General features: G+C 41.1%; 1 protein-coding gene across 3 annotated transcripts in view; it reads left to right on the top strand.

Moving 5' to 3' along the window:
- The window catches only part of LOC121292186 (MAPK/MAK/MRK overlapping kinase-like), a 122826-nt gene that overhangs the window by 71095 nt on the left and 24652 nt on the right, over positions 1-27079 (top strand). For 2 of the 3 annotated variants that reach the window (XM_041213843.1, XM_041213841.1), the window contains one exon: positions 18225-18428. In XM_041213843.1, the coding sequence (XP_041069777.1) occupies positions 18225-18428 (204 nt within the window). The remainder of the gene's footprint in view (positions 1-18224; positions 18429-27079) is intronic. The other variant, XM_041213842.1, reaches the window with a different exon arrangement.

Below are 27079 nucleotides of genomic sequence, written 5' to 3'. Positions count from 1 at the left end.
TTCACTGTCATTAGGTCAAAATTCTGGAACTATTCCCTAACAGCACCTATGGGCATAGCTACACCGCATGGACTGCAGCAGTTCAAGAACGTGGCTCAACACCACCTTCTCACAGGCTATTAGGGATGAGCAATAAATATTGGCCTTGTCAGTGATGCCCACATCCCATGAACAAATTAAAAAATAAATCTATTCTCACCCCACTCAAATTGTCTCTCTTCCAATTAAGTATTTTTATTCTACCTCTGTCCTTTTCTATAGCTAACCTGAACCTTGTGATACTATGACCACTGTTCCTTAAATGTTCCACGACTGACAATCTACTTGACCCACCTGATTACCCAGAACCAGATCCAGCAATACCTCCTCCCTTATTGGGCTGGAAAGTACTGATCAAGAAAAGTTCCTGAACACACTTCAGAAACATCTTTCTCTCTCTCTCTCTGTCCTTTAACTATCCTAATATGGACTAGGATAGTAATTGCGTGCAGTCTTGCATTTTCATCTCCCTGCAATATCTCTGCAAATGTGCTCCTCTATTTTTTTCCCACTAGCTGGTGGCCTGTAGAATACACCCATTCGTGTAATGGTAGCTCTCTTATTTCTTGTGTCAGCAATGGCTCAGTTGGTTAACGCACTCACCTCTCAGTCACAAGGTTCTGAGTTCAAGTTCTGCTCCATGGCTTGAGCACAAAAAATAAAGGCTGACACTTGTTGCAAATATCTAGTTCATTGTTCTGTTAAAATTTTAGAAATTGTTTTTTCTAATTACAGTTGTAATGGTAAGGTAATTCTAATGTTGGGCTTTAGAGATTGCCAGAATGCCCAAAAAATGGCAATTCAAAAGGACACCCATGTTTGTTTAATAAAGTCAGAATAGAAGAGAAAGAGCCATAAAACAGCAGATAGCTTACTTAGCTGGAGATGTGATGTCTGCAATGCTTGCATTCCAGGGAGATGTTTTTTGTTTTGGGAGTTGGAACTAAATTAGTTCAAAAGTGTTTAATAAACCCTGAAAGTTGTAAAACCCACTTACTTCATCAGATCAAAGAAGAAATTGTAAATGAGGGATAATTAACCGAAAGGTCAGGTTAAGGACATTCTAGAGCAGACTATATCGTCATGGAGTTGGATAAAGCTTAGAGAGGATCTCTGGTTTCAGTTGATCTGGGTGTTTTTGCTGATAAAGTTAGTTGCAACATGGAACTGGTATGTGCAGTTTTCAGGTCATTGAGAGAAGTTGACCAATAACTGTACACAGAGTGAAAAACTAACTTCATGCACTGTATAGAATGTGGGTGAGACTTAATCTCAGTAATTTTGTGAGGGAACAGAAGTTGGAACATTTATACATAAGAAATAGGAGCAGAAGTAGGCCACTCGGCCCTTCAAGCCTGCTCCGCCATTCATTAAGATCATGGCTGACCTGTTTGTGTTTCATGTTCTACATTCCCATCTACCCCTGATAACCTTGGATTCCCTTGCCTAAAAATAATCTATCTACCTCTGCCTTAAAAATATTCAGTGACCCCACTTCCACTGCCTTCTGAGGCAGAGAGTTCTAAAGTCACACAACCCTCCGAGAGAAAAAATTTCTCCTTGTCTCTGTCCTATAAGGGCAACCCCTAATTTTAAAACTGTGCCCCCTAGTTCTGGACTCACCCACAAGAGCAAACATCCTTTCCACTTCCACCTTGTCAAGACCATTCGGGATCTTATATATTTCAATCAAATCACCCCTCACTCTTCTAAACTCCAGTGGAAACAAGCTCAGCCTGTCCAGCCTATCCTCATGAGACAATCTGCTCATTCCAGGTATCAATCCAGTAAACCTCCTCTGAACTGCATCAACACATTTACATCCTTCCTTAAATATGGAGACTAAAACTGCACAAGGTATTCGAGATGCGGTCTCACCAATGCCCTGTATAACTGAAATATAACATCCTTACTTTTATATTCAATTTCTCTTGTAATAAAGGGTAGCATTCCATTAGCTTTCTTGATCGCATGCTGTACCTGCATGCCAACTTTTTGTGACTCGTGCACGAAAACACCTAGGTCCCTCTGCACCTTGGAATTCTACAGTCATTCTTTGTTTAAGTAAAACTCTGCTTTTTTATTCTTCCTGCCAAAGTGAACAATTTCACATTTTCCCACATTATACTCCATCTGCCAAGTTTTTGTCAACTCGCTCAACTAATCTATACCTGTCAGCAAACTCCTTATGTCTTCTTCACAAAATACTTTCCTACCTATCTTTGTGTCATATGCAAATTTAGCCACCATGCCTTTGCTCCCCTCATCTAAATCATTGACGTAAACTGTAAAAAGTTGAGGCCCCAGCATAGACCCCTGTGGGACTTCACTCATCACATCCTGCCAATCAAAGACCCATTTATGCATACTGTCTGTTTTCTGCCAACCAGCCAATCTTCTATCCAAGTTAATATGTTATCATCCACTTTTATTTTAATAACCTTTGATGTGGTACCTTATCAAATGCTTTCTGGAAATCCAAGTACAATACACCTACAGGCTTCCCTCTATCCACCGCACATGTTACTCCTTCAAAGAACTCTAATAAATTGGTTAAACATGATTTCCCTTTCATAAAATCGTGCTGACTCTTCCCGATTACCTTGAACTTCTCTAAGTGCCCAGATATAACCTCCTTAATGATCGACTCTAACACTTTACCCACAACAGACGTCAAGCTAACTGGCCTGTAGTTACCTGTTTTCTGCTTTCCTCCCTTCTTGAATAGAGGGGTTACATTTGCTACTTTCCAGTCTGATGGAATCTTTCCAGAATCTAGGGAATTCTGGAAAATTAATACCAACACATCTACGCATTAGCCACCTCTTTTAAGATCCTACGATGAAATCCATCTGGACCTAGAGACTTGTCAGCCTGCAGCTCCATCGGTTTGCTCAGTACTGCTTCCCTAATGATTGTAGTTTCGCCAAGTTCTTCTCTCCCCTCTACCTCCCAATGTACAGCTATTATTGAAATGTTTTTTTGTGTCCTGTATAGTAGAGGCAAAATATTTGTTCATTTCATCTGCCATTTCCTTTATTATCTACTATTAACTTACCATTCTCACTCTTTAGAGGACCAACACTCACTTTACCTACACTTTTCCTGTTTAAATACCTGTAGAAGCTCTTGCTTTCCATTTTCACATTTCTAGCTGGCTTCCTCTCATACTCTAATTTCTTTCTGCTGATTAACCATTTAGTCATTCTCTGCTGTTCTTTATATTCTGACCAATCATCTGACCCTGCTACTCATTTTTATGCAATTATATGCTTTTTCCTTAAGTTTGATGCTTTCCTTAACTTCTTTAGTTAACCATGGGTGGTGGGTTCTCCCTACAGAATTTTTTTTAAAGGAATGTACTTATTCTGAGTATTATGAAATATACACTTAAATGTCTGCCACTACTTCTGTATTGATCTGTCCCCTAGCCTAGTATCCCAGTTCACTTCAGCTCGCTCATCTTTCATGCCTACATAGTTGCCCTTATTTAAGTTCAAAATACTAATCTTAGACTCACTCTTGTCCCTTTCAAATGGATATAAAATTCATTCATATTGTGGTCGCTGCTACCTAGAGGTGTCTTTACTCTGGGGTCATTAATTAATCCTGTCACATTACACAATACCAAGTCTAATATAACCTGCTCTCTGATTGGTTCCAGAACGTGTTGCTCAAAGAAACAATCTCGAAAGCATTCTTTGAACTCCTCATCCAGGCTATTCCTGCCAATCTGATTTTTTTCAGTTTATATGTAGATTAAAGTCACCCATGATTGTTGCCATCCCTTTATCACAAGCACCCAACATTTATTCCTGTATACTTTGTCCCACATTGTAGTTAGGAGACTGACAGACCACTCCCACTAATGACTTCTTTCCCCTACTGTTCCTCAACGCCATCTAAACTGATTTTACATCCTAATCCCCTGAACCAAGGTCAACTCTAACTATTGCACAAATGCCATATTTGATTAACAGTGCTACCCCTCCACCTTTGCCTAGCTTTCTACCCTTCTTGAAGGTCTTATACTCTTCAATATTCAGGACCCAATCCTTGTCACCTTGCAGCCAGGTCTCTGTAATGGCTATCAGATCATTTTTATTTACTTCAGTGTGCACTATCAATTCATTAACTTTTTTATGAATGTTACACACATTCAGATACAGAGCCTTTAGTTTAGTCTTTTTGTTATCTTTGTGACATCTAGTCTTGATTCTTTGTGCATTCTTAGGTTTTTTTCTCTCTGTCCTTTCCTGTTATTCTCTGACCCTCATTTCCCATATTACTATTTTCCTCTCTCACCTTGTCTCTGCTCTTTGATATACCACATCGTTCCACATTTGATCCCTTGCTATTTAGCTTAGAACTCTCTCTACTTCCCTAGTTATGTGGTCCTAGCCCAGTTCAGGTGTAGACCGTCTCAACGGTACAGCCCCCAATTTCCCCAGTACTGGTGTCAATGCCCCACAAACCGAAACCCAATTCTCCCACACCGGTCTTTGAGCCAGGTTTTAACCTCTCTAATTTTATGTCCCCTATGTCAATTTGCATGTGGCTAAGTAATACTCCAGAGATTATAATCTTTGAGGTTCTGCTTTTCAATTTAGTGCCTAGCTCCTCATACTCTCTAGGCAGAACCTCTTTCCTGGTTCTACCTATGTCACTGGCACCTACATGGACCACTACAATTGGAATCTCCCCCTCCCATCGTAAGTTCCTCTCCAGCCCTGAGCAGCCGTCTGAATTTTGGCACTGGGCAGGCAAAACAGTCATCTGGACTCTTGCTGTTTGCTACAGAGAACAGTGTTGATCCCTCTCACTATACTGTCCCCTACTACCACTGTGTTCCTTTTTGCTCCCTCCTTTTTAATGGCTTCCTGTACCACGGTGCCGTGGTCAGTTTGCTCACCCACCCTGCAGCCCCGCTCTCCATCCAAACAAGCTGAGAGAACCTCAAACCTACTGAACAATTGCAGAAGTTCACCCTCCTGCCCTCTGGGTCCCCTTAACTGCCTCATTCACAGTCACACCCTCCTGTCCCTGACCACTGACCAATTCAGAAGACCCTATCCTAAGTGGTGTGACTGCCTCCTGGTACAAAGCATCCAGGTAACTTTCCCCCTCCCTGATGTGTCGCAGAAGCTGCAGCTCAGCCTCCAGCCCAGTGACTCTGAGCCAAAGTTCCTCAAGCCACAAACACTTACTATAGATATGTTTGCCCTGGATCACAGTGTTATCCAGGAGCTCCCACATGCTGCAACCTTGAGACATCACCTATACTGCCATCCTTTAATGTGTTTTAAATAATTACTTAATTACATTAATCACATATTTATGTTTTTTTTAATATATTATCTTAACTTTACTGCCAATTTGTGTGCTATTTTAAATGTTAGGGATAGAATAGAACTTACCCCACTTACCAGATGCTCACCAAGCCCTGTAGTAGAGCAAGGACCAATTCCTACGGGGTAAGAAAGATAGAAAAAGGAAACCAACACTTTCTTTCCACACACAACCCCCCCCCCCCCCCCCCCCCCCCCCCCCCCCCCCGCCACACACATACCAACCCCACACACACCCACCCCCCACAGTGTCTTGTGCCAAAGAAAGCAAAAGCAGGTTTGCTTGGAAATATTGAGGCATCTACAGCTAGGAGATGATAAATGAAAGTTTTACCTCTGAGAATACCTGGAGCTGAGCTTTCTAGCTCGAAGGAAATAGATTCTGTTCTTGACCCCTTCTCTGGCACTGTAATATTCTCCTTAATCAATACTGCCAACCCCTCCCCCCTCTTTCCTTCTCTATATTTCCTGAACCTGAAAAATCTTGCAGGGTAGTCCCATTGGTTAAGACAATGTGTTTGGATTTCTTTTTAAACGCTAACGGTCCCTAACCGGATTGTAACAAACTCCAGTGCAGTGCTAAGGAAGTGCTGCACAGTCAGAGGTTCTGTCATTTGGATGAGATGGAAGACCTTGAATCCAGGAATATTCAGTACCAGTCCTACTCTTTTTTTTGAGCCAGGCCTCTATTATTGACACACATTATTCCCATGTCTTTATCTGCACCTAAAGCTCACCAACCATGTTTACTATGTTTCATGTGCTTACATATATGCACTATAAACCTAATTTAAACTTGATTGTATTACCTTAGCAAGATATTACAGACTATTTCTTACTCCAGTGCTATCTGCCCTTCCAATCCTTTGTGCACCTTGTTTCTCCTTTCTAATGCTAAATGCTGGTTCCCACCCCCTGCCAAATTGGCTTAAACCTTCTTCCAATAGCACTAGCAAATCATCCTGAGGATACTGGTCCCAGATCTATTGAAGTGTAATCCTTCTGTATAAATCCCACCTCTCCCAGAACCAGTCCAATGTTTCATGAATCTAAAACCCTCCCTCCTGCATCATCTCTCTAGCCAAGTATTCATCTTTGTATCTTCCTATATCACTAGCACATAACACCAGGAATAATCCAGAGGTTACTACCTTTGAGCTCCTGTTTGCTTGTCTCCTTCCTAGCTCCCTTAAATTTGTCTGCAGGACCACATCCCTTTTTTCTATCTATATTGTTGCTACTGAAATGGAGCACAACATCTGGTTGTTCGCCCTTGTCCTCGGAGTGCTTTGCAGCTGCTAAGTGATATCTTTGACCCTGGCATCAGGGCGGCAACATACTATTCTGGAATAATATCTGCAGCCACAGAAACTCCTATCTGTTCCCCTAACTATAGAATCCATGATTAAATATTGCTTTCCCAATCTTCCTCCTGCCCGTCCCTCCTACAGCTGAACCACCTAGGTGCTGTGGACTTGGCTCTGGCACTTCTCAGAGGAACCATCACTCTCATTCAAAACTGAATGCCAGTTGCAGTGCGAGATGCACTCTGAGGACTTCTGCACTATCTGCTTGGTCCTCCTTGACTGTCTTGGGGTCACCCATTCCCTCTCGACTGCTCACTCTTAAGCCATAGGGTGACAATATCTTAAAACGTGCTATCCACAAAACTCTCATCTTCATGGATGAGTCACAGTGATGCAAGCTGATGATGAAGCTCTGAAAGCTGGAGATCAAGTTCCTCCAGCCAGTGACACTTCCTGTGCATGTGGTTATTCAGATCAAAGGAAGCATCCTGGAGTTCCCACATGGCACCGGAAGTGCATTCCAGAGGACTGAGGTGTTCTGCCATCCCTCCAATTATCAAGCTATTAACTAAATTAAAAATAAATTTAAGACTTGAATAAAATACTTTCTAGTTATCTGCCAATCAGCTCCTTCCCTAATGCTTGCGTCAGTTTAGGTGTTTTACTTCTGTTATGATGTGGCAGATGATGTGTGCCAGGCAGATCAAATCCCCAAGGGAAACTTGATCACATGGTCATAACTGTCTTGCAATTTATATTTTATTTCGAGATGCGTGCCTTGAATTCAGAGGTATTAAGACTACCACGACTTCAGAGGTTTTTAGAAAACTAAATTAAATATTTATTTACAAAAAAAATTTCAGGCGCATACATGGGTCTACAAGTTACTCCTATAATAACTCCTAAAACCCCTAATTAATCTGATTCCCAGTTATACCACCATTAAGGCAACAGTAAAAACAAATAGATTTAAACAGACCCAGGCAAAGCAACATGATATTCTGGACAGTGAATTTTCTCAGCTTTGGTTCCTGTAGACAGCAACTTGATGCACAGAGACTGGAGGCTTTTCACACTTGTGTTAGATCTTAGAAATCCTTCTCCTCTTACTCATAGCCTCATGTTCTTTATACATGTTTCTCACTTTTTAATGCAAATTCCACTGTTCCCATATGTTTTTGCAACTTCACTTTTCTGATAATACAAATCTTTTCATAGTATTATCAGTAACCTTTGGGAAAAATAAACACACTGTTTGGCTTAGCTTCTTCTGGCTAGGTGTAATATCTTACCATCTCTTTGAAATTCAAACTAACCTAATTTATCTAAAAATGCAAACCGTTCCTTGCACCTCAAATTCTAAAACTTCAGCTATCTGTATGTATTTAGCATTTCAAACCTATCTTCTTCTTGATAACTCAAAATCTCCAGACCAGCTGTCTCCAATTCAATTAAATCATACACACACACACACACACACACACACACACACACACACACACAAAGAAACTAATCTAAACCCCACTATCAACCCATTTCTACAAAAAAATCACAATAATATTATGAAAATTATTACATTTTCATGACACCTCTCTCCCTGATGCTTGCACTCCTTTACCTCCGATCAGATACTAAAAATACTAAATACTAAAAAGTGGTATAATATCTAACCTATATACTTGCCTTAAAAGCTTTAGGAACCTGCTGCTCCTCTCTGTGTTATTTGTGATGTTACTCTGATGTACTTCTTGGATTTCCCCCATGTTTGATTCACTCCACTGCTTTATACCCAGCCTCTAATCTTCAGGCTCGTTTTTTTTTTTGTTTGAAAACCCGCCTGTTCCTTCTCCTTTATAACTGGCCTCTGATCTCCTGGCATGCTTTTTGCAAAGGCAGAATGCTATTAACGAAGTTATGCTGATACACTTTCCGACTGGTGATGCCATTCAGAGTGAGTGAGCACTTGTGTTTGCAACTCTGGCTGGCTTCCCACAGGTGCAGGGTGTCATTGACTGCACACAGGGCAATTAAGGTACCCTCCAAATCTCTTTGAAGTGCTCATCAACTATAAGGACTTCCACTCCATCAATGGAAGCTGGTGTGCAACCAGATCAGATGTGCGCAAGTTTCTCAGTGAGCTGCCATGATGCTTTTGTCCTGCACCAGTCCACCCTACCTCTCTTCACACCTCAAAGCAGACTTACTGGCTGGCTGCTTGGAAGACAAGAGGTACACACTTAAAACATGGCTGATCACAGCTGTGAAGGACCCAACCAATGAAGCTTAGGAATGATACAATAAAAACTATATGACAATCAGATAAGCAATCAAGCAAATAACTTGGATGCTTAGGATATGCTTTAGGCGCCTCAAAATATCTGAAGGCGCATTTCAATCTGCACCAGCCAGGGCCATCAGAATGCTGTGCACAACAGTGAGGTCTGGACCTTGAGGTGGGAAGCAAGGCACAGAGCCTCTTTAGAGGGGCAACATGATGCAGTTTTGCAGATTGTTGCCCAAGATACTACATGCAGGGTACTTACTGAGGCGGGCAGGGCATGGGCAACTGGTGAAAAGCATTTTGAGCCAAGTTCCCACTTCCTTGAATCCTTTCATCACCATCCTTCTCATGGCCCATCCACACTCTCTTGCTAACAATCAATGAGCAGTGCCCAAAGCATGGGTTTCACCAATCCTTTTAAGGTGTGACAAACAAAAACAATTGCCAAGCTCTGTGATATCCTGCCATTCTTGCTTGAGATGGACTCCTCCAATCTCTCCACAATTGTGCTCAGTGCAGCTGGAAAACCTGCAAATATATTGCGCATTCTTTGCTGTACTCTGAAAAGTATCCTTTTCAGCAAAGAGCCCCTTCTCCGCCAAGGTTCAGCATTTGCATCTAGCTGAGCAGAGCTTAGCTTGAAGTGTACCCTCTGACACCAACTCTCTACTGCTGTCCCTGTCTCCACTATGTGCTCTTACTCACTTCAGATGTGAGAATCACCATGTGAAACATAACTATCTTCCTTACCAGTTCCACTCAAGTGTGAATACCTGAACTGGTGCATTGTCTGCAGAAGTCCTGTGACCTTCAGAATAAGGAACTTCTTCTAAGGAGTCATTATCATCCTCCTGAACCACCTCATGAGGTTTGAAGGCCCTGTGGGAAATAAAAGTCATGAATCAGAATCGCCAAGGTAAAAATGTTTAATTGATCATGATGCATACCATCATATTTTGATGTCAGATCAACATAAATTAGTGTTGTATGCCATGTGCTGTAAGATATTTAATTCTGTCACCTGGTAGCTGGGAGGCTCCCAACTCCAATGCCAAGACAGTGTGGATCTCCAGTGCTCCTTCTCTGCAGATGTTAACGAGGGGATTGATGGAGGGCCCCCTCCTGTTCTGTGCTCTCCTCTGCAAGGAGGGAAAGAAAAAACTTATGAGTGAAAGTAATGGATTGTGTTGAATGGATGGATGGACAACATTTGTTGAGGGTGACCATAACGGATAGGCATGCCATTCAGTTAAAATGAGGGTGAGTTTCAATGGTAGATGACAGATGATGCGAGGGAATGCATTGTCAGAGAGGGATGGATATACTTGCAAGGCAAATTGGTATGAGGCGTGCTGCCCTGAAGTAGACTTGAGAAGACGGAGTAAGCAGGTTGACATGATGTACACGTCAAGATGTAGTAGAATGCGCTATTTCCTTTGGATGAGCCATTATACCAATACCATAATTCTTTGTTTAGATAGAAAAGATCCCATGGCTCTATTTCAAGGAAGAGTGGCGAGTTAACTCTGGTGCCCTGGCTAGCATTTAACCCCCAATTAACATCATTGGTTGTAAAACGCTTTGAGTGGTATTGTGGTCACAAAAAGCGCTATTTAAATGCAAGATTTTTTTGCATTCATCTTTCTGCTCTGGTTAGATCATTAAACTGCTTTCAACATTGAACCCAGGAAAATAGCATCACACTCCTGTTGCTTGCCTCCTGAGCAACCTGCAGCACTGCTTTCTTGCTTTTGCCAGCATGATTCCTCCTCCTGTCAGTGGGGAACAGTATCTTTCTGTGGGAGACGTGACTAAACCTTGGAATGTTGGAGTTCCTTTTTTTCTCTCATCTCCGGAATCCATCAACTGTAATTTTTTTTCCACAGCTGCTCCCATTCCCTTCCCCTCGAAGGACCCACAAATAGTTATTTACTTGCATAATTCAGTATCATAAAATCACTGCTCACGGTGCAGTCTCTTCTACATTGGGGAGGCCAAACATAGTTTCGGTGATTGCTTTGCTGTTCCCTTTTTATTCGGAGAGCAGATGCTAATAATGATTCTGCTGTATCACTTTCACCTTCTGTAAGCCCATCTTTTTTTACCCTTAACTTGTCTTATTACCATCTCCTTTTGCTCACACCATCAATCCTTTTGTCATTTAAATCCTGCCTTCCACCTTATCGTAGATCTTCCCTGTTGTTCTTGTTGCCTTTGTTCTTGCTTAAAACCTGTTATATGATGTAACATTTTGCTGTTCTGATGGCAGATCGCAAATGTTAACTCTGTTTCTCTGTTCACAGATCCTGCCTGGCCTGCTGAATATTTCTAACATTTTCTGTTTAATCAGAAGTCTGGTTATTATCCTTGGGAATATTTTACCTTCCAAGTCTGAGTCTCATCCAGAACAGCAATATTTCATTGCAAAGATGCACAATACTTATTTCTCCAACTTCAACACTTGTATTACTTTCTAACCATAATTGTCAGTGTGTACCATCTACAAGATATACACTGGAGCAACTTGCTAAAGCAGCTTCGACAGCAACTTCCAAACCCACAAGTTCTATCACCCAGAAGAACAAGGACAGCAGATGTATGGGAATACCGCCATTTGCAAATTCCCTTCCAAGTCACTCACCATCCTGACTTGGAAATACAATCACCATTCCTTCACTGTCCCTGGGTCAAAATCCTGGAACACCCTTCCTTACAATACTTTGAATGTATTCATTCACTAGCTCAGAAACCATTTGTTTTGTATTTAGACACTGAAAAGTTACTTTTTAAAAATTCATTCTTGGGATGTGGGCATTGCTGGCAAGGCTAGCATTTATTGCCTTTCCCTAATTGCCCTTGAGAAAGTGATAGTGAGTCACCTTCTTGAACTGCTGCAGTCAATGTGTTGTGGATACATTCACAGTGTTGTTAGGGACCTGCTCTTCTAGCCAAAATATTTATACGGCTGGTCCAGTTAAGCTTCTGGCCAATGGTAACTTCCAGGATGTTGATAAGTGGGGGATTCAGCAATTGTATTGCTGTTGAATGTCAAGGGGAGATGGTTAGATTCTCTCTTATGGAGATGGTCATTGCCTGACACTTGTGTGACACAAATGTCTCTTGTAACGTGTTAGCTTAAGCCTGAATGTTGTCTAGGTCTTTCTACATGTGACACAGCCTGTTTCGGTATCTGAAGAGTTGCGAAAGGCACTGAACAGTGTGCAATCATCAGCGAACATTCCCAATTCTGATGTTATGTTGACGGAATGTCATTCATGAAGCAATTGAAGATAGCTGGAGTAAAAACAGAAAATGCTGGAAAAACTCACCAGGGGTCTGGCAGCATCTGTGGAGAGAAAAACTGAGTTAACCCTTCAATCCGTATAACTTTTTTTCAGAGCTCAAGCCCAGCTGAAGATAGCTGGGCCTAGGGCTCTACTTTGAGGAGCTCCTGCAGTGATGTCCTGGAGCTGAGATGAGCAGTTTCCAACAACCATAACCATCTTCCTTTGTGCAAGAGACATTGAGACACTGTGACTTAAGAATCATTTAATCATGTAAAAATTTACACTTGCATAAAAAAAAGCATAGCAATGCTAACTAGCTGATTCCTACATCAATCAAGTTAGCCATAGGATATCTGCTGCCTTGGTGCAAACATGGCTGAAATCCCATGGTGAAGTGGCCATGGCTGCCCTTTCCATCAAAGAAACTTTCAAACAAGAGTGTCATTCAGGAACCTGAATAAAACTGAAATGAATAGACATCAAGGAGAAAATTCTCCATGGGCTGGAATCATACCTGGCAAAAAGGAAGATGGTTGGGTTGTTGGAGGCCAATCATTTCAAGAAAATCGCTGCAGGAGTTCTTTTCACCTTCAATGCTCTTTCCGCCATTGTAAAGTCAAAAATAAGGCTGTTCACTGATGATTGAATAGGTTCAGATCCATTAACAATTTCTCAGATAATGAAGCAGCCCATTCCTGCATGTAGTAAGGTTTGGACATCCTCCCAGCTTCGTCTATTAACTGGGAAGTAAAGTGTGTCACACAAATGCAGGGCATGACCATCTCCAACAGATGACATCCATCCATCTTGGGAGTTGATGGACGGTGTCCAGGGTGTATGTAACTTCTGTATTCAACATTGTCTGTTGTGGCTGCAGAGGCAGATTCATGAGTGGCAGTCCCTTCTGCAACTGGCAGTCCCTTCTACAACTGGCACACATGAAGAGTGTTGGCCCAAGGTCAACTAATGTTTTAATGTTTTTTTTTCCTTTTGGTGGGCTCTCTTTTCCGCCGTCTGTTAATTTCTTTAGTCCCCAACACCCTTCTTGACTGCTTGCCTTTCGGCATTCTGAACAACAGCAAGGACTTCCCATGCATTGACTCTGGTTCCAGTCAACTTGAAGTCTCGTTTGCAGACATCCTTGTATCGTAGATGTGGGTGACCTGTTGGTCTCATGCTAATAGCAAGTTTGCATAGAGCATGTTTTTGGGGATGTGGCCGTTATCCATTTGGTTCTCATGACCCAGCCAATGGGGTCGCCAACAAGAGAGCAAACATGCTAGGAGTCCCAGCATGCTGATGTACTTCCATACTCGGCACTCTGTCTTGCCAGGGGATGTCCAATATTCGTCAGAGGCAGCAGAGGTGGAAGCTGTTCAGTCACTTTTCTTGGCTTGCATAAATTGTCCTCGCTACTGTAAAGGAGGGCGCTGACTGTACCAAGCCTGGTACATCCGGAGCTTTGTATTTTCGGTCAGTTTGCTGTTGATCCATACTTAACTTCTCAATTTTGACACGACAGCTACGGCTTTGGCAATCCTAGTGCTAATTTCAGCATCCAGGGATAGGTTGCTGGTAATTGTTGATCAAAGGTATGTGAAGCTGTTGACGACAACCTCACTCTGCAGGTCAATACTGATGAAAGGTGGAGTCTCTATGTCCTGGCCCATAACTTTTGTCTTCCTGATGCTGATTGTAGCCCAAACTCATTGCAGGTCTGGGTAAACTTATCTGCAAGCTGTTGCAAGTGAACTTCATTATGGGATGCTAGCCCAGTGTTATCAGCAAACAGCAATTCATGAACCAGGGCATTATGCAATTTGGTGTTGGCACTCAGTCTTGCCAAGTTGAGCAGTTTGAAGTCAACACTGGCTTGCAGGTCAACCCCCTTATTTGAGTTGTCGAAAGCATACTATAACAGCATGGAGAAAAATATGCCAAAGAGAGTTGGCGCCAGGACACAGACCTGCTTTACCCTGCTGCTGATCTTGAAAGCCTCCAGTGATGCCCCATTGTAACTGACGAAACTGTGCATGTTCTCGTGGAAAGAAGAAATGATGCCCAGGAGGGCAGCCTATTTTCCACAGCAGTTTAAAGAGTCCGTCTCTGCTGACAAGGTCGAAGGCAATGTGGAGGCAATGTGTTGTTCGTGGTACTTCTCTTGTAACTGAAGTGAGAAAATTGTGTCAACTGTTGATCTGCCAGTTCTGAAGCAGCACTGAGACTCAGGGTATTTGCATGATGCCAGGGTCTGCAATCTGGTTGGAGCAACATGAGCAAAGACCTTTCCCACAATATGACAAAGAGATGCCTCGGTAATTGTTGCAGTCACTGCAATCTACTTTTTGTACAAGATAACTATTTGTGCATTGCATATGTCTTGAGGCACAAATCTTTCCTTCCAGCAGAGACACAGAAGTTCATGGAGATGCTGCAGCACTGCTGGTTTTCGACTTTTGATGATTTTAGGTCGAATGCTATCATTTCCTGGGGCTTTACCACTGGCATAGTCCTGTCACTGGCCTTGGTGGGATCGCTGACCAGCTCCTCCATGACAGGAAAGTCTGAAATGTCACTGAGAGCTTCTTCAGTGACGATGTTCTCATTGCAGAGTTTGGAGAGAGTGCTTCACCCACCTTTCCATCTACCTGCTAAGCTTAGTGATCATCTCTGTCTTTGTCTTCAAGGGGACAGTTTTAGCTGCTGCTGGACGTTGCTTTTTTGATTCCTTCATACTTCCCTCCAGCATCCTCAGACTTAGCAGCAGATTGTATGTTGTTGTAGAGTTTCAACCAGCATTGATTGATGCAGTGCCGAGCAGTGTGCTGAGACTTTATTCTCACAGCTCTGAGACCATCTAGATTCTGTTTGCTGGGGACTCGCTTGTACTTCATGAGGGCTCTCCTCTTGGTTGGTGTAACTGGCTCCAATAAACCTCAAACTAGTCAGCATGCCTTTAATCTCTTTTCTCGTACGCAATGAGTGCGGAGTTATAGACGGTGTTGCACAATGATTTCATTCTGACACCACACCCTGGCTTTGGGCATTGTCGGCCTAAAGAGCCTGATTGAGTTTGTCGAAGAACCCCCAAGTCTTTTCTGAGTCAATGGTACGGTGAGTGTTGATCCAATGACGACCTTTCTCCTTCGAGTGGTATAGTTTCCTTGGCTCAAGTGAGATCTTGCTACACACCAGGAAGTGGTCAGAGTCGGTCAGCGCTGTGATAACTACGAGTGATGAGGACACTATTGAGAGTGGTACATCTGGTCATGATGGGATCTAGCTGGTGCCAGTGGTGTGATCTCAAATGTGTCCAGGACTACTTGTGGCATGGCTTGATTTGGAAATAGCTGTTCGCCACACACAGTCAATAGTCACAGCATAGCTCTAGCAATCTTTGTCCTGTTCATTTATCTTGCCGATTCCTTGGTGCCCTCTTCACGTTGGCCAAGCTCTGTGGTTGGTACCCACCCTTGCGTTGCCTCCTGGAATGTACAGTCCCTCGGTGCTGGGAATTCTGCTTATGATAGTGTCGAATGCCTTGTAGAATTGATCCTTAATATCTGGGGTAGTGGTGTATGTCAGGGCATAGCTGCACATGACTGGGTTTGTACTTGTTGACAAACAAAGAGTAAGAAGTCTCTCTGAGCCTTCTGTTAGGAGGTTGAATCATTGTGAGTAGTGTTTTTTTTACTGAGGAACCAACTCCATGCTTGTGTGTTGCCTCTTGCATTTTCTCCTTCCAGAAGAACGTGTAGGGTTTCTCTTTAAGGGACTCACTGAGCAAGTCTAATTTCTTGTAGCGCAGCAATATCTATATTGAGCCTTTAAGTTCCTTGTTGATCACAGCTGTCTTGCATGCATCATCAACCTGCAGAAGGTCTTTGGTTAGGCCAGGATACCTGGTCCTTACCTTACAGCTTGCGATGCAAAAGACTGGTGTCTTTGAGTTTGTCTTGCCTGTTGCATAGATTAGCAACCCACTTTGAGAGATGATTCGCTAAGCTCCAAGCACCCATTTGAAGCAAGCAGGCTGTGGCAGGACAGCACCTAACCGACTGGGGGCTGTTCAGCTTGAGGCGGGCAGTAGCTATCCAATGAGACACCATGATCTGTCCCACCAACCGGAATTAATCCTGGTATGCTCTATGCGAATTAAGTGCAAGTTTATAGCCAGTAACTGATTCTTTTCGTATTGTGCCATGTAAACCATAAGGTTAGAATGCACTGTCCAGACTGCAGGCCTGGGCAAATAGTATGGAGACCTTGAGTTGCCCAAGCATCAAGCCTCTGCCGACCCCCAACCTCAGCATTGCTAATATTGTCCAAAGAAAAAGATGAAACCCCCTGTTTGTTACCAGGTCTGCTACAGGAGTTGCTGGACAGCTACCTGATAGATGACAGATTACCACCTACAGGACTCCACTCTGGATTTTCTTTTAGGGTTTACTCCTTTAACCTTCTTCTCTCCCAAGACACCCACAAGGCAGTGGGGCTATTTACCTATTGCTGGGGGTCTGGTTCGTGGGCACCAAGATGTAATCACACGCCGATGGGCCTTCTGCAACTTGTCTGGGTGTCAGGCCTCCTGCAAGTCCCCTGTAGCTGTAGTTTAGCCTGGTCCATGAGGTACCCAGTTTACGTATGTTGCCACAGGGAGGCACCAAATAGGGCTTGCTGATGAAGAAGCTATGTACTGGCTGGAGAGGCTTACACACTCAGCTCTCATTTCACAATAGTTATACTGCTAACCAGTGGTGAGAGCTAAAATCAAGAGGTGACATGTAGACTGACCAATATGCACCGCTCACCACGCTAACACATTTGATCAATTACATCAACTGGAGTTGCACATCTCCAACAAAAGTGAGCCTAATTACATCCCCTGGAGGTTCAATGGTATTTCCATAACCAAATACCCCACTAGCTACATGCTCTGAGTCACCTGTTGTTCAAAAACAGAAATGGACTCCCACTTAAATGTGTGTACCTCAAGCAGGTCAGAGGTTTGCTAATCTGTGATGAGTAGCTCACCTCCTGACTCCCCAAAACTTCTCCTTCGTCTACAAGGCACACCAACATTGTGATGGAGTACTTGCCAATTTCCTGAATGGGTGCAGCTACGACTCTAGAAGCTCAACATTATCCAGAATGAAGCAGTCCTTTTAATCAGCACTCCATTGGTTCCTTGCAGCAGAGGCGTACTGTCGCTGCAGTGTACTATCCACAGGATGCACTGACAACACCTCCAAAACCTGGACTTCCATTACCTAGAATGACATGGTAAGCTAGCAGCAGGAACATGAGAACTCCATCATCTCCAAATTCCCCTTCAAGTCACAAACCATTCCAACTTGGCCACACATCTGCATTTCCTCATTGCCATTGGGTCAAAATCCTGAAACTCCCTATGTAATGGCACTTTGATCTCATGGACTGCAGTGGTTCACAGAGAAGGCCCACAACCAATTTTTTTAGCAACTAAGGATGGACAGTAAATTTTGGCCTTGCCAGTGATGCCCTGATCCTAAAGAATGCATTTTTTTAAGAAAGTTGATTTGTGGGAAGGGGGTTTCAGGAGCATTTTGCATTCAGAAGGCAGGGCAACCCTGGGCAGGTAAGGACAAAACTTAGCTTGTGATTCTCAACGATTTTATTTCCAGGGTTTAAGCAATTTTCCCCATTTGCTTAGCATACTTATGATTTTGTAGATTACAGTTAAATTTCTTTCAGCACCTTGGAGCAGATGGTCATTGTCATTCACAGAAGAAATAATATTGTTTTTCATTATGTATGATATTCAATTTAAAAAATTACATTTTAAGACTATTACCATTCTTTCATTTTGGGTGCTATTTTTACAAGTTATTATGCTAAACCACTTCTGATATGGATATTGATGTGAAGAAAAGTTTAGTGGAGGATTGTAAAACAATTGTTAAACATACAAAATTTATTTCAGCATACAAATTATCCACAGGGACTTCCGATACGACGCCAAATTCCATCATATCCTGTGGAACTACCAAAGCTGAATGTGCCAGGCACAACAAAGATTGTTGCTTACCCCAATCAGACTTTAAAGTCTGTCTTTCCAACGGCATCACGGGCTGAAAATGGAACTCTACCCCAAGTGGGATCCGTACAATACATTGGAAAAAGCAAGGTATGAATGTTGATCTTTTATTCTGCCCTAGTTAAAGAAAGGCCACAGTTTTAAAAAATTCTAACTGTTTTGCACATGATGCTCACTCTAAACATTTTTAGAACAAGCACTGTTCAGGTTAAAGGCAGTTTCATTGTCAGAATCCTGATATATTTATTCCAATCATCATTAATTTACTGCTTCTCTTCAGATGATCAATTATTTGAATGAAAGTACACATACCATGGGTAACCAGCTAACCTACCCTGGAAAATTACAGGGACATCAACTGCTTCATATCGTTTTAGTTAGAATCTACTGCCATTCCTATCTCCATTATAGATGATGCCTCCATGCAGATATTTTCATTTTGTTTTCATTGCTGAGACATTGATTAACAAGAAATCCTCAAGACCTCTATGTATATGCAAATGAAGAAGATGGATAATTTCAACAACTATGCACATACAAACTGAATTTCTTTTGTACCATTTATTTTCTCTTCTAACCTCTCCTAAAAGTGGTGACTCATGTTAAGAGATGGCATCAGGTGTTATGACCCCAATGATTTGTTTTTTAACTTATCCTTATCTAGCCTTCGCATATGCAGTGTTTATGTATACTTTTCAGAAGTAGGAACATTGACAATATGTTTATTATTATAATATAAGAAAAAGGGTAGTCAAGAGTAATGTGAGTCTTTTAAAAACAAAATAAGGAAATTGCAGATTTGTTGATAATTATTTTGTGTCAGGCTTCACAGTGGAGGAAGAAGCTTATGTACCTGATTTTCCAGGGAAATTAATAATGAATCAAGGACAGGAACTCATTAAATGTAATGTAAGCAAGAAAACAGTATTAGAAAAAATAACAGCCCTAAAGACTGGCAAATCCACAGGACTTGATAGTTTTCACTCCAGTGTTTGAGGAAGTTGGTAAGGAAATTGCAGAAGCGTTAGCCATGGCCCTCCAAAACTCACTCAATTTAGGAATTGTCCTTTTAGATGGGAAAATTGCAAATGTAATGCCATTACACATGACAGATGAGAGCAAGAAATCAGGAAATTATAGATCTGTTGATCTAAAATTTGTTGTGGGTAAACTATTGCAATCTGTAATAACACTTAGAGAAATTTGAGATGATTACAGATAACCAAAATGAATTTTTAAAGAGTAGGTCATGTCTACTGAAGCCAGTTGAATTTTTTGAGGTAGTAATCAGGATATGGATGTAGTTTATATGGCTTTTGATAAGGTTTCACATAAGAGTTTGTTAGCTAAAATCAAAACTCATGGATATGAAGGCAAATTGTTGACCTGGCTAGGAGATTGAATAGATAGTAGAAGACTGAATTAAATAGGATATACAGCACAAATAGACCATACGGCCCAACCAGTGCATGTTGGCTTTTATAGTCCATTTCAGCCTCCTTTCAACCTGCCTCATCTAATTTTATCAGCATTTCCCTTCTTCTTAGGCAGTCTTTCAGAATCAAGGGTGACTTGCTTTCACTCTGGTCTTAACAGCCATCTCAGAGCCCATCGAACCAATGTGCGATCTGCAGACTCTGCCACACGTAAGGCAGGTGGTGCTTGGAGGGTTGGATAGATGAGTTGTTTGGAGGTTTGTGTGCTCTCTCTGATGCCTCGACTTCACCTGCGGTGTTCCTGATGAAGTGTCTTGATGTTCTTGGTGCCTTCCTGAATGAACTTTTCCAATTTAGTCGGTCACAAGCCAGGGATTCCCATAAATCAGTAGAGATGTTTGACCTCTTCAGAGATGCTTTGGGGACATCGCTAAAGTGTTTACCCTGTCCTCCTGTGAATGTCCTGCTGCGACCGAGCTCAGAGTAGAGCAGCTGCTTTGGGATTCTGGTATCAGCCATATGAACGCCCTGTCCAGCGGAGCCGGTTTTAAATGATTAGCGCCTCGATGCTAGGCATATTGGCTTGGGAGAGCTTCCCCTTAAATGCACCTATAATATTCACCTCGATTACTCCCTGTGCTAATGAGTTCCATAGACTCACCACTCTCCAAGTAAAGCAATTTGTTCTGAATTTCCTATTGATTTTTTAATGACTATCTTATATTGATGGCCTCTAGTTTTGCTCTTACGCACAAGTGGTAACACTCTCTCTGTGCCTACTTATCAAATTCTTTTATGATTTTAAAGACCTAAAAAAGTACTGATAATGGGTATGTACTCTTATTGGAAGGAAGTGCCTAGTGGTGTCTCGCGAGGATCTATGCAGGGGCCTCAATAATTCACTGTGTTTGTTAATGAATAACTTGAATACATAATATAAAGCCATATATCCAAGCCAGGCCATTCAGGAGAGATGCCAGGAAACACTTCTACACGCAAAGGGTGATAGAAGAAGGGAACTCTCTTCCACAAGGAGTACTAGGTGCTAGTTTAATTAATAACTTTAAATCTGAGATGATTATACTTTTGGCTTGCAAAAATTTTAAGGAATATGGAACAAAGCCAGATGGTTGGAGATAAGATACAGATCAGCCATGATCTCATTGAATGGTCGAACAGGCTCAAGGGACTGATGGGCTACCTGTGTTCCTATATTCTTAGTCTCTGCATCCTGCTCAGTGAGTTTGCCAAATTGTGGAAATTTTGTTCTACAGGCACATACTTATTAGGAACTTAGTTCACACTGCCCAGCCTTATTTCACAGAAGCCCTAACTATAACCCTCCGAGGATCTCTTGACTCAGGAGCCATTCCTTTAGATTGGAAAATTGCGCCCGTCTCTCTGTTATTTAAGAAAGGTGACAGAAACATTGGGAACTTTAGATCAGTTAGCCCAACATCTGTTGTTGAGAAATTGCTAGAGTGTATAATTAAGGATAGTGTGATTGAACACCTTGAAAGTTTTCAGCTGATTAGAAAGAGCCAACATGGATTTGCAAAAGGTAGGTCATGCCTGACAAATCTGATTGAATTTTTGAAGAGGTGAGTGGTGTTGTGAACAGGGAATGTCTATGGATGTTATTTATTTGAACTTCCATAAGGCATTTGAAAAACTATTAGCTCATGCAAACCCCATGAAATCGAAGGCAAATTATTGACCTGGTTAGGAAATTGTCTCCTGCCACTCAGCCAAAGAGTGGGGATAATGGCCAGATACTCTAATTGTCAGGAAATGACTAGAGGTGTCACACAAGAATCTGTATTGGGGCCAAAACTATTCACTGCATTTATTAATGACTTAGATGATGGGATAGAAAGCCACATATCTAGATTTGCTGATGGCACAAAGATAAGAGGCATTTAAAGGAGCATAGATGAATAATTACAAGGAGATATTGATAGATTAAGTGAACAGGCAGAACTGTGGCAAATGGATTTCAGTTTAAGCAAAAATGAGGTCATCCATTTTGAATCCAAAAAGGATAGATCAGGGTACTTTCTAAATTGTGTAAAGCTAGACATCGTGGAGGCCCAAAGAGACTTGGGGGTTATATGGATCATTAAAATGTTATGAATGTGAACGGGTACAGAAAATTAATCAAAAAGCTCAATGGAATGGTGGACTTTATATCTAGAAGAATAGAATACAAGGGGGTGGAAGTCATGCATCATCTATACAAAGCCCTGATTAGAGTACATTTGGAGTGTCTGGAGCAGTTGTGGGCACCATATCTTGAGACAGATACATTGACCTTGGAGGGAGTACAGCATAGGTTTACCAGAGTGATATCTGGACTCCAAGGGCTAAGGTACAAGGATAGATTACAAAAACCAGGGTTGTATTCTCTGCAATTTAGAAGGTTAATGGGTGACTTGATCAATGTTTTCAAGATATTAAGGGAAATAGATAGGGTAGCTATTTAGCCAAAGTCCATGAGGAACAGTAGGCATCTGTCTATAGAGACAGTTGGTTACATAGCTTAAGGGGCACCACTCCACATCTGGCATGGGGCAGTTGAGATAAGTCCCAAGCCTACAGCTGGAACAGGAGCCTGTATTATTGATGTTATTCTGAACCACATGCTAACCATCTAGCCAACTGAGCTAACTGACCCCCAAACAGGGTAAATAGAGAGAATCCGTTTCCACTGGTTGGGGATCCAGGACTAGGGGGCATAGTCGAAAAGTTAGAGCCAGGCCTTTCAGGAGTGAAATTAAGAAACACTTCTACACACAAATATTGATAGAAATTTGAAACTCTCCACAAACGGCAACTGATATTAGATCAATTGTAAATTTCAAATCTGAAATTGATAGATTTATGGCATCCAAAGGCAATAAGGGATATTGGGCTAAGGTTGGGTATATGGAATTCGATCACATCAATGGTAGTGCCAGCTCAAGAAGCTCATGTTCCTATGTTCTTTATTGCTGGTAGAGAGAGACAGAGATATGAAATTTGCATTACATCAATCTGGTGCACTCATATTTGTTGCATCATCCAGTGCTCTTACTCATTTATCCAGCGTTACATTGATTTACTTACTCATCTTCCCTAATTTCCTGACAATTGTATTGGCCTGCAATATGAGCCTGGTTACTTACATGTCTTTCTTACCCTCCATCATTTATGATATTTTGAAATGTAAGGCCTGCACCAATCTCTGTACAAGAGCTCAGTGTGTCTAACTCATCCATGATACATGGCTACCAAAATATCAAAGCTTGGTTCTTCTCATTATAAAGATATGTCAGGGGCTAGCCAAGCATAAAATACACCTACACTCCCAGTTCAGATAGAAAATTGATGATGAGAAAAAAAACCACTGTACTTTTAATCAAGCAATTGCTGAGCATAAAAACAAAAAATGCTGGAAAAACTCAGCAGGTCTGGCAGCATCTGTGGAGAGAGAAACAAAGCTGACATTTTGAGTCCATATGACTTTCCTTCAGAGCTAAAGAGAAGTAGAAATGTGATGGATTTTATTCTGTTTAAGAGGAAGTGGAGCAAAATAGAAGATCAGGGATAGTTGGGAGCTAAGGAAAGATTGACAAAGATGTCATGGGCACAAGACAAAGGGAGTGTTAATGGTAGTGGTAGAGACTAAAGAAGGTGCTGAGAGTGGCCTAAAGGTAAGAGGAGAATGTGTTAATAGCAGAACAAGGGTCAGTGCTCTGTGAAAGCACATCACTGAGCACGTTCTGCAACAGCTCACAGATGGTGTCTTGAAATAATCTCATGGAGCATCAGTCTGCCAATGTATCTAAGACCTTGTATAAACTCAACAGGGGAAGATTAACTGCACATGGTTTGAACTAGGAGATTTTCTCCTTAAAATGATGTGATGTTGTATGAGAAAATCTACGGTGGATAATCTAACGTTATTTTAAAAATCATGTTTTGTAGAGTTAAGAGAAAGTAAATTTTCAGTGTAATGAACCCTCACATCTAATTAACTAAAAGCAACTTCCAAAACTACTACTTTCTTGGTAAAAGAAATACAATTTCTTATTTTATCTACATTAATTACATGCTCTATTAGTTCTATGAATATTGGTAAGAAAACATCAGATATCTTTAACAAAAGTAGAGCTAATTTAATCACAAACTTATTTTTTAATTAAGTAGAAGGACACTTCGCGTGTGTTAGTTTGTTGGATTTTGCTTGTTACTAAAATTTCATTCTGCAAATGTAAAATCATGATTTTAATTTGCTTCATGTCCTATTACAAACATCCCTTGCTATTCAAATGATCATATAAATTTGAAGAAAGGCAGTTGCCCCTAACTTATTTTTACTAGTGAGAAATGTCCTAGCAGCTGAGTGAATCAGGCACCAGCATAACCTTTCCTTACTATCGACATTTTGAAATATATTTAATATTTGAACATAACGCTAAAGTCCATGTTATCGACGGTCTTCTAGAATTTGTAATATTCATTTTGAAGTTGTATCTCTTTTTATCATTGTTCTCTGCTATGGCTGAGAAGTATTCAAACCCTGAAGGATGATATTTGTTCAATTATTTCCTTTGCTGTGTGCAGTGTACACCATTATCTGACTTTGCATGTGTTCAGTGATCGGTCATACTAAGGATGGTTTTTTTTCCTCATGCTCAAGATTTGTAATTGGTTTTTCCAGCAGATGTTCCTGCTGTTATTCACACCCTTCAACCTCTCCTGTATGGCTCTGGTTTTCAAATTTGTATATTATGTATTTTGTGTCCAGTTGGCTGGTTGTGAGAAACAATGGCTTTGACTAATAAAATGAACCAAGGATTAATTTTTCCAAGAAGGAATTTCTCAGTTTTCCATTTAGTCGGGTTCTTTCCTATGACTAGCAGAAGAGCTTTAGCAGGAATAAGTTGAAGTGATAGGTCCAAAAATACACTTTTAGAAGGCAAAGCTTCAGGGACCTTTGGGTGTATGAGCAAGGAAAGAGCATTATGTTTGTTTTTTTTTGTCTCTTTCCCTTCACCCCCCCAAAAAATAGGAGGATCCATTCAATCTTTCTACTCTTCAGAACGAGGTTATGTAATTCAGGAAGACTACTGATGACCGGAGATAAATTAGTTTAGGTAAGATTTTCTTTTACATGCTTCCGGAAATCCCTAAATTGACACAGAGAGCACCTCATTACAAACATTTATTTCTAACCTTCACATTAAAGAAAGCCAATTAGCAAATGCAACAAAAAACAAATTGTACTGCAAGAGTAATGAACATGGTGGGGGATGGGGAATTCCATTTTGAATAAAGCTAGATTTACACTATTAAAATTCATAACTCAATTGATTTTATTTAAAAGAAATGTAAAAAAAACCGTCTAGGTATCTATAACAAAATTCTAGGAAGAAAAATCGAGCATCATGATTATTCCTCATTATCGACATTTTGCAATATATTTAATAAGTATTTAATATATAAAATATTTAAATATATAAACATTTAAATATTAGAATATAACACAAGATCGTGGACAAACTGGGTCAACCTATTAAGTGTATAGAAATGTACAAAATTATTATAAGGGATTCAACTGAAAGATAACCATTATATTGTACATTGACCAACAAGTGTGACATAAAAGGATAACCCAAGATCCATACGATGCAATGTTCATTATACTTACACATGCAGAAAAAGATAAACTTGAGAAAAGTTTAAACAGGAGGTAGGGGCAGGAAAGGGAAAATCAGTAACTCAACACTAAATGAAAATGCAGCACATAGCAATTTGACCACGGAAAACAAGCGCAGAAAAGGTCCAGTGTCCGTGCCCTATGATTCAAAGACACCCGAAATATGTCCATAAGCATATGTTACTGAGAGGCTTATCACTTTTTTAGGCTTCCTTCCCAAAATTCTGCTGCCCTAAATGTTGCTCTGCTAGGCCATTTGCATTCAGGAAAACTAGGTCAGCATTGAGGTTGCTACCAAAAAGAATCATACCTGAATTTGGAGCCAGGAATTGCAAGAATGCTCCATATAATTCCAGAGCAGTCCTGGAATCTGTTGCTGGCTCCTGTTCGACTCCTTCCTGATCACATACTACCCACAGGATCACAGCTGTGATCTGAGGGCCATTTCAGCGTTGCAAAATTGATGGCCACTCCACCATCCATGGTTTATCAGCCTAATTTAAATAAGCCCCAATTTCAATTGGACCTCAGTCATATTTGTTATGGTGCAGGGATCATCTAAGATCCCCTACTCATTCCAACAGGACAGCACTATCCAATTTTTACTCCCATATCCCTCAAACAATCTCTCACTAGATTAATCCTTTAACCCAAAGAGAGGAAATCTGGTAAATATGATTAGTTTGAGGTGCAGTCATGCAGGGATGTAATTAGTACTTAATCTTTAGTTCTCCTTTTGCAAGCAAATAGTGGTATTCGGTTTTTAAGGAGTAGAACTCCGACATTCAGGCATGGATGCTCAAGAACTTTTGATGTGATTGTAACTCATTGGATCAATATAAATTAAGATAGAATAAAACATATCAGTTTCTCTTCTGGAAACATAAACAAAAGAAAATGCTCTGTGACATCAGCAATCAAGTAGCTTTTCCATCTGCTATGAAATTATGTATCTGCAAAAATTGCACCTTCAAGAAGAAATCAAAAGCCCAAACAGAGTGCTACTATCAAATAAATGAAGAGAACTTCAAACCTGTATTCCACCAACACAAGAGACTACCGTCTTGCTATTACAGGAGGGATGCCAAGGTTATTCCAGAAACATTTGGCTGATGGAGCAAGAGGAATGTAGAAGTGATTAACCAGTCTCCAAATCATAGTGTGACCCAGGACCCAGATCAAAGGATGAAATTGCTTTGGAACTGGAGCACTTTTTGATATAGCAGAAAGAAAGTTACTAAGTATAGCAAGCAATATTTCTACACCTGCTCTTGCACTACCTACTGTTGGTCCTTGAAGAGGTGATGCAGTCCTAAATTGAATGAAACTAAGTAATATGTCCAGTCTGTTGAAGATGACAAAGTATATTAACCTGGAATTTGAAAACACAGAGCAACTGGGAAAGAATCTCCATCTTCAGGACAATACCCTAATCACTGTAGCATAACTCATTTGGCTAAAATCCCTTTAATGATGAAAGGGGAATTAGCCATACGTAATATTTGTAGATCAGATGTGACTAGTAGCCCAAGTGTTTAGAAATATTAGTGGCTCATTTTCAAGAAAGGCTACTTGTTCTACGTCCCTCTCCCTTTACAAGAACT

This window comes from Carcharodon carcharias, chromosome 20, assembly GCF_017639515.1.
Source record: "Carcharodon carcharias isolate sCarCar2 chromosome 20, sCarCar2.pri, whole genome shotgun sequence".
Taxonomy (NCBI): domain Eukaryota; kingdom Metazoa; phylum Chordata; class Chondrichthyes; order Lamniformes; family Lamnidae; genus Carcharodon; species Carcharodon carcharias.
The sequence above is the reverse complement of the archived record's forward strand: the minus strand, read 5'-3'. Positions and strand labels throughout refer to the sequence as shown.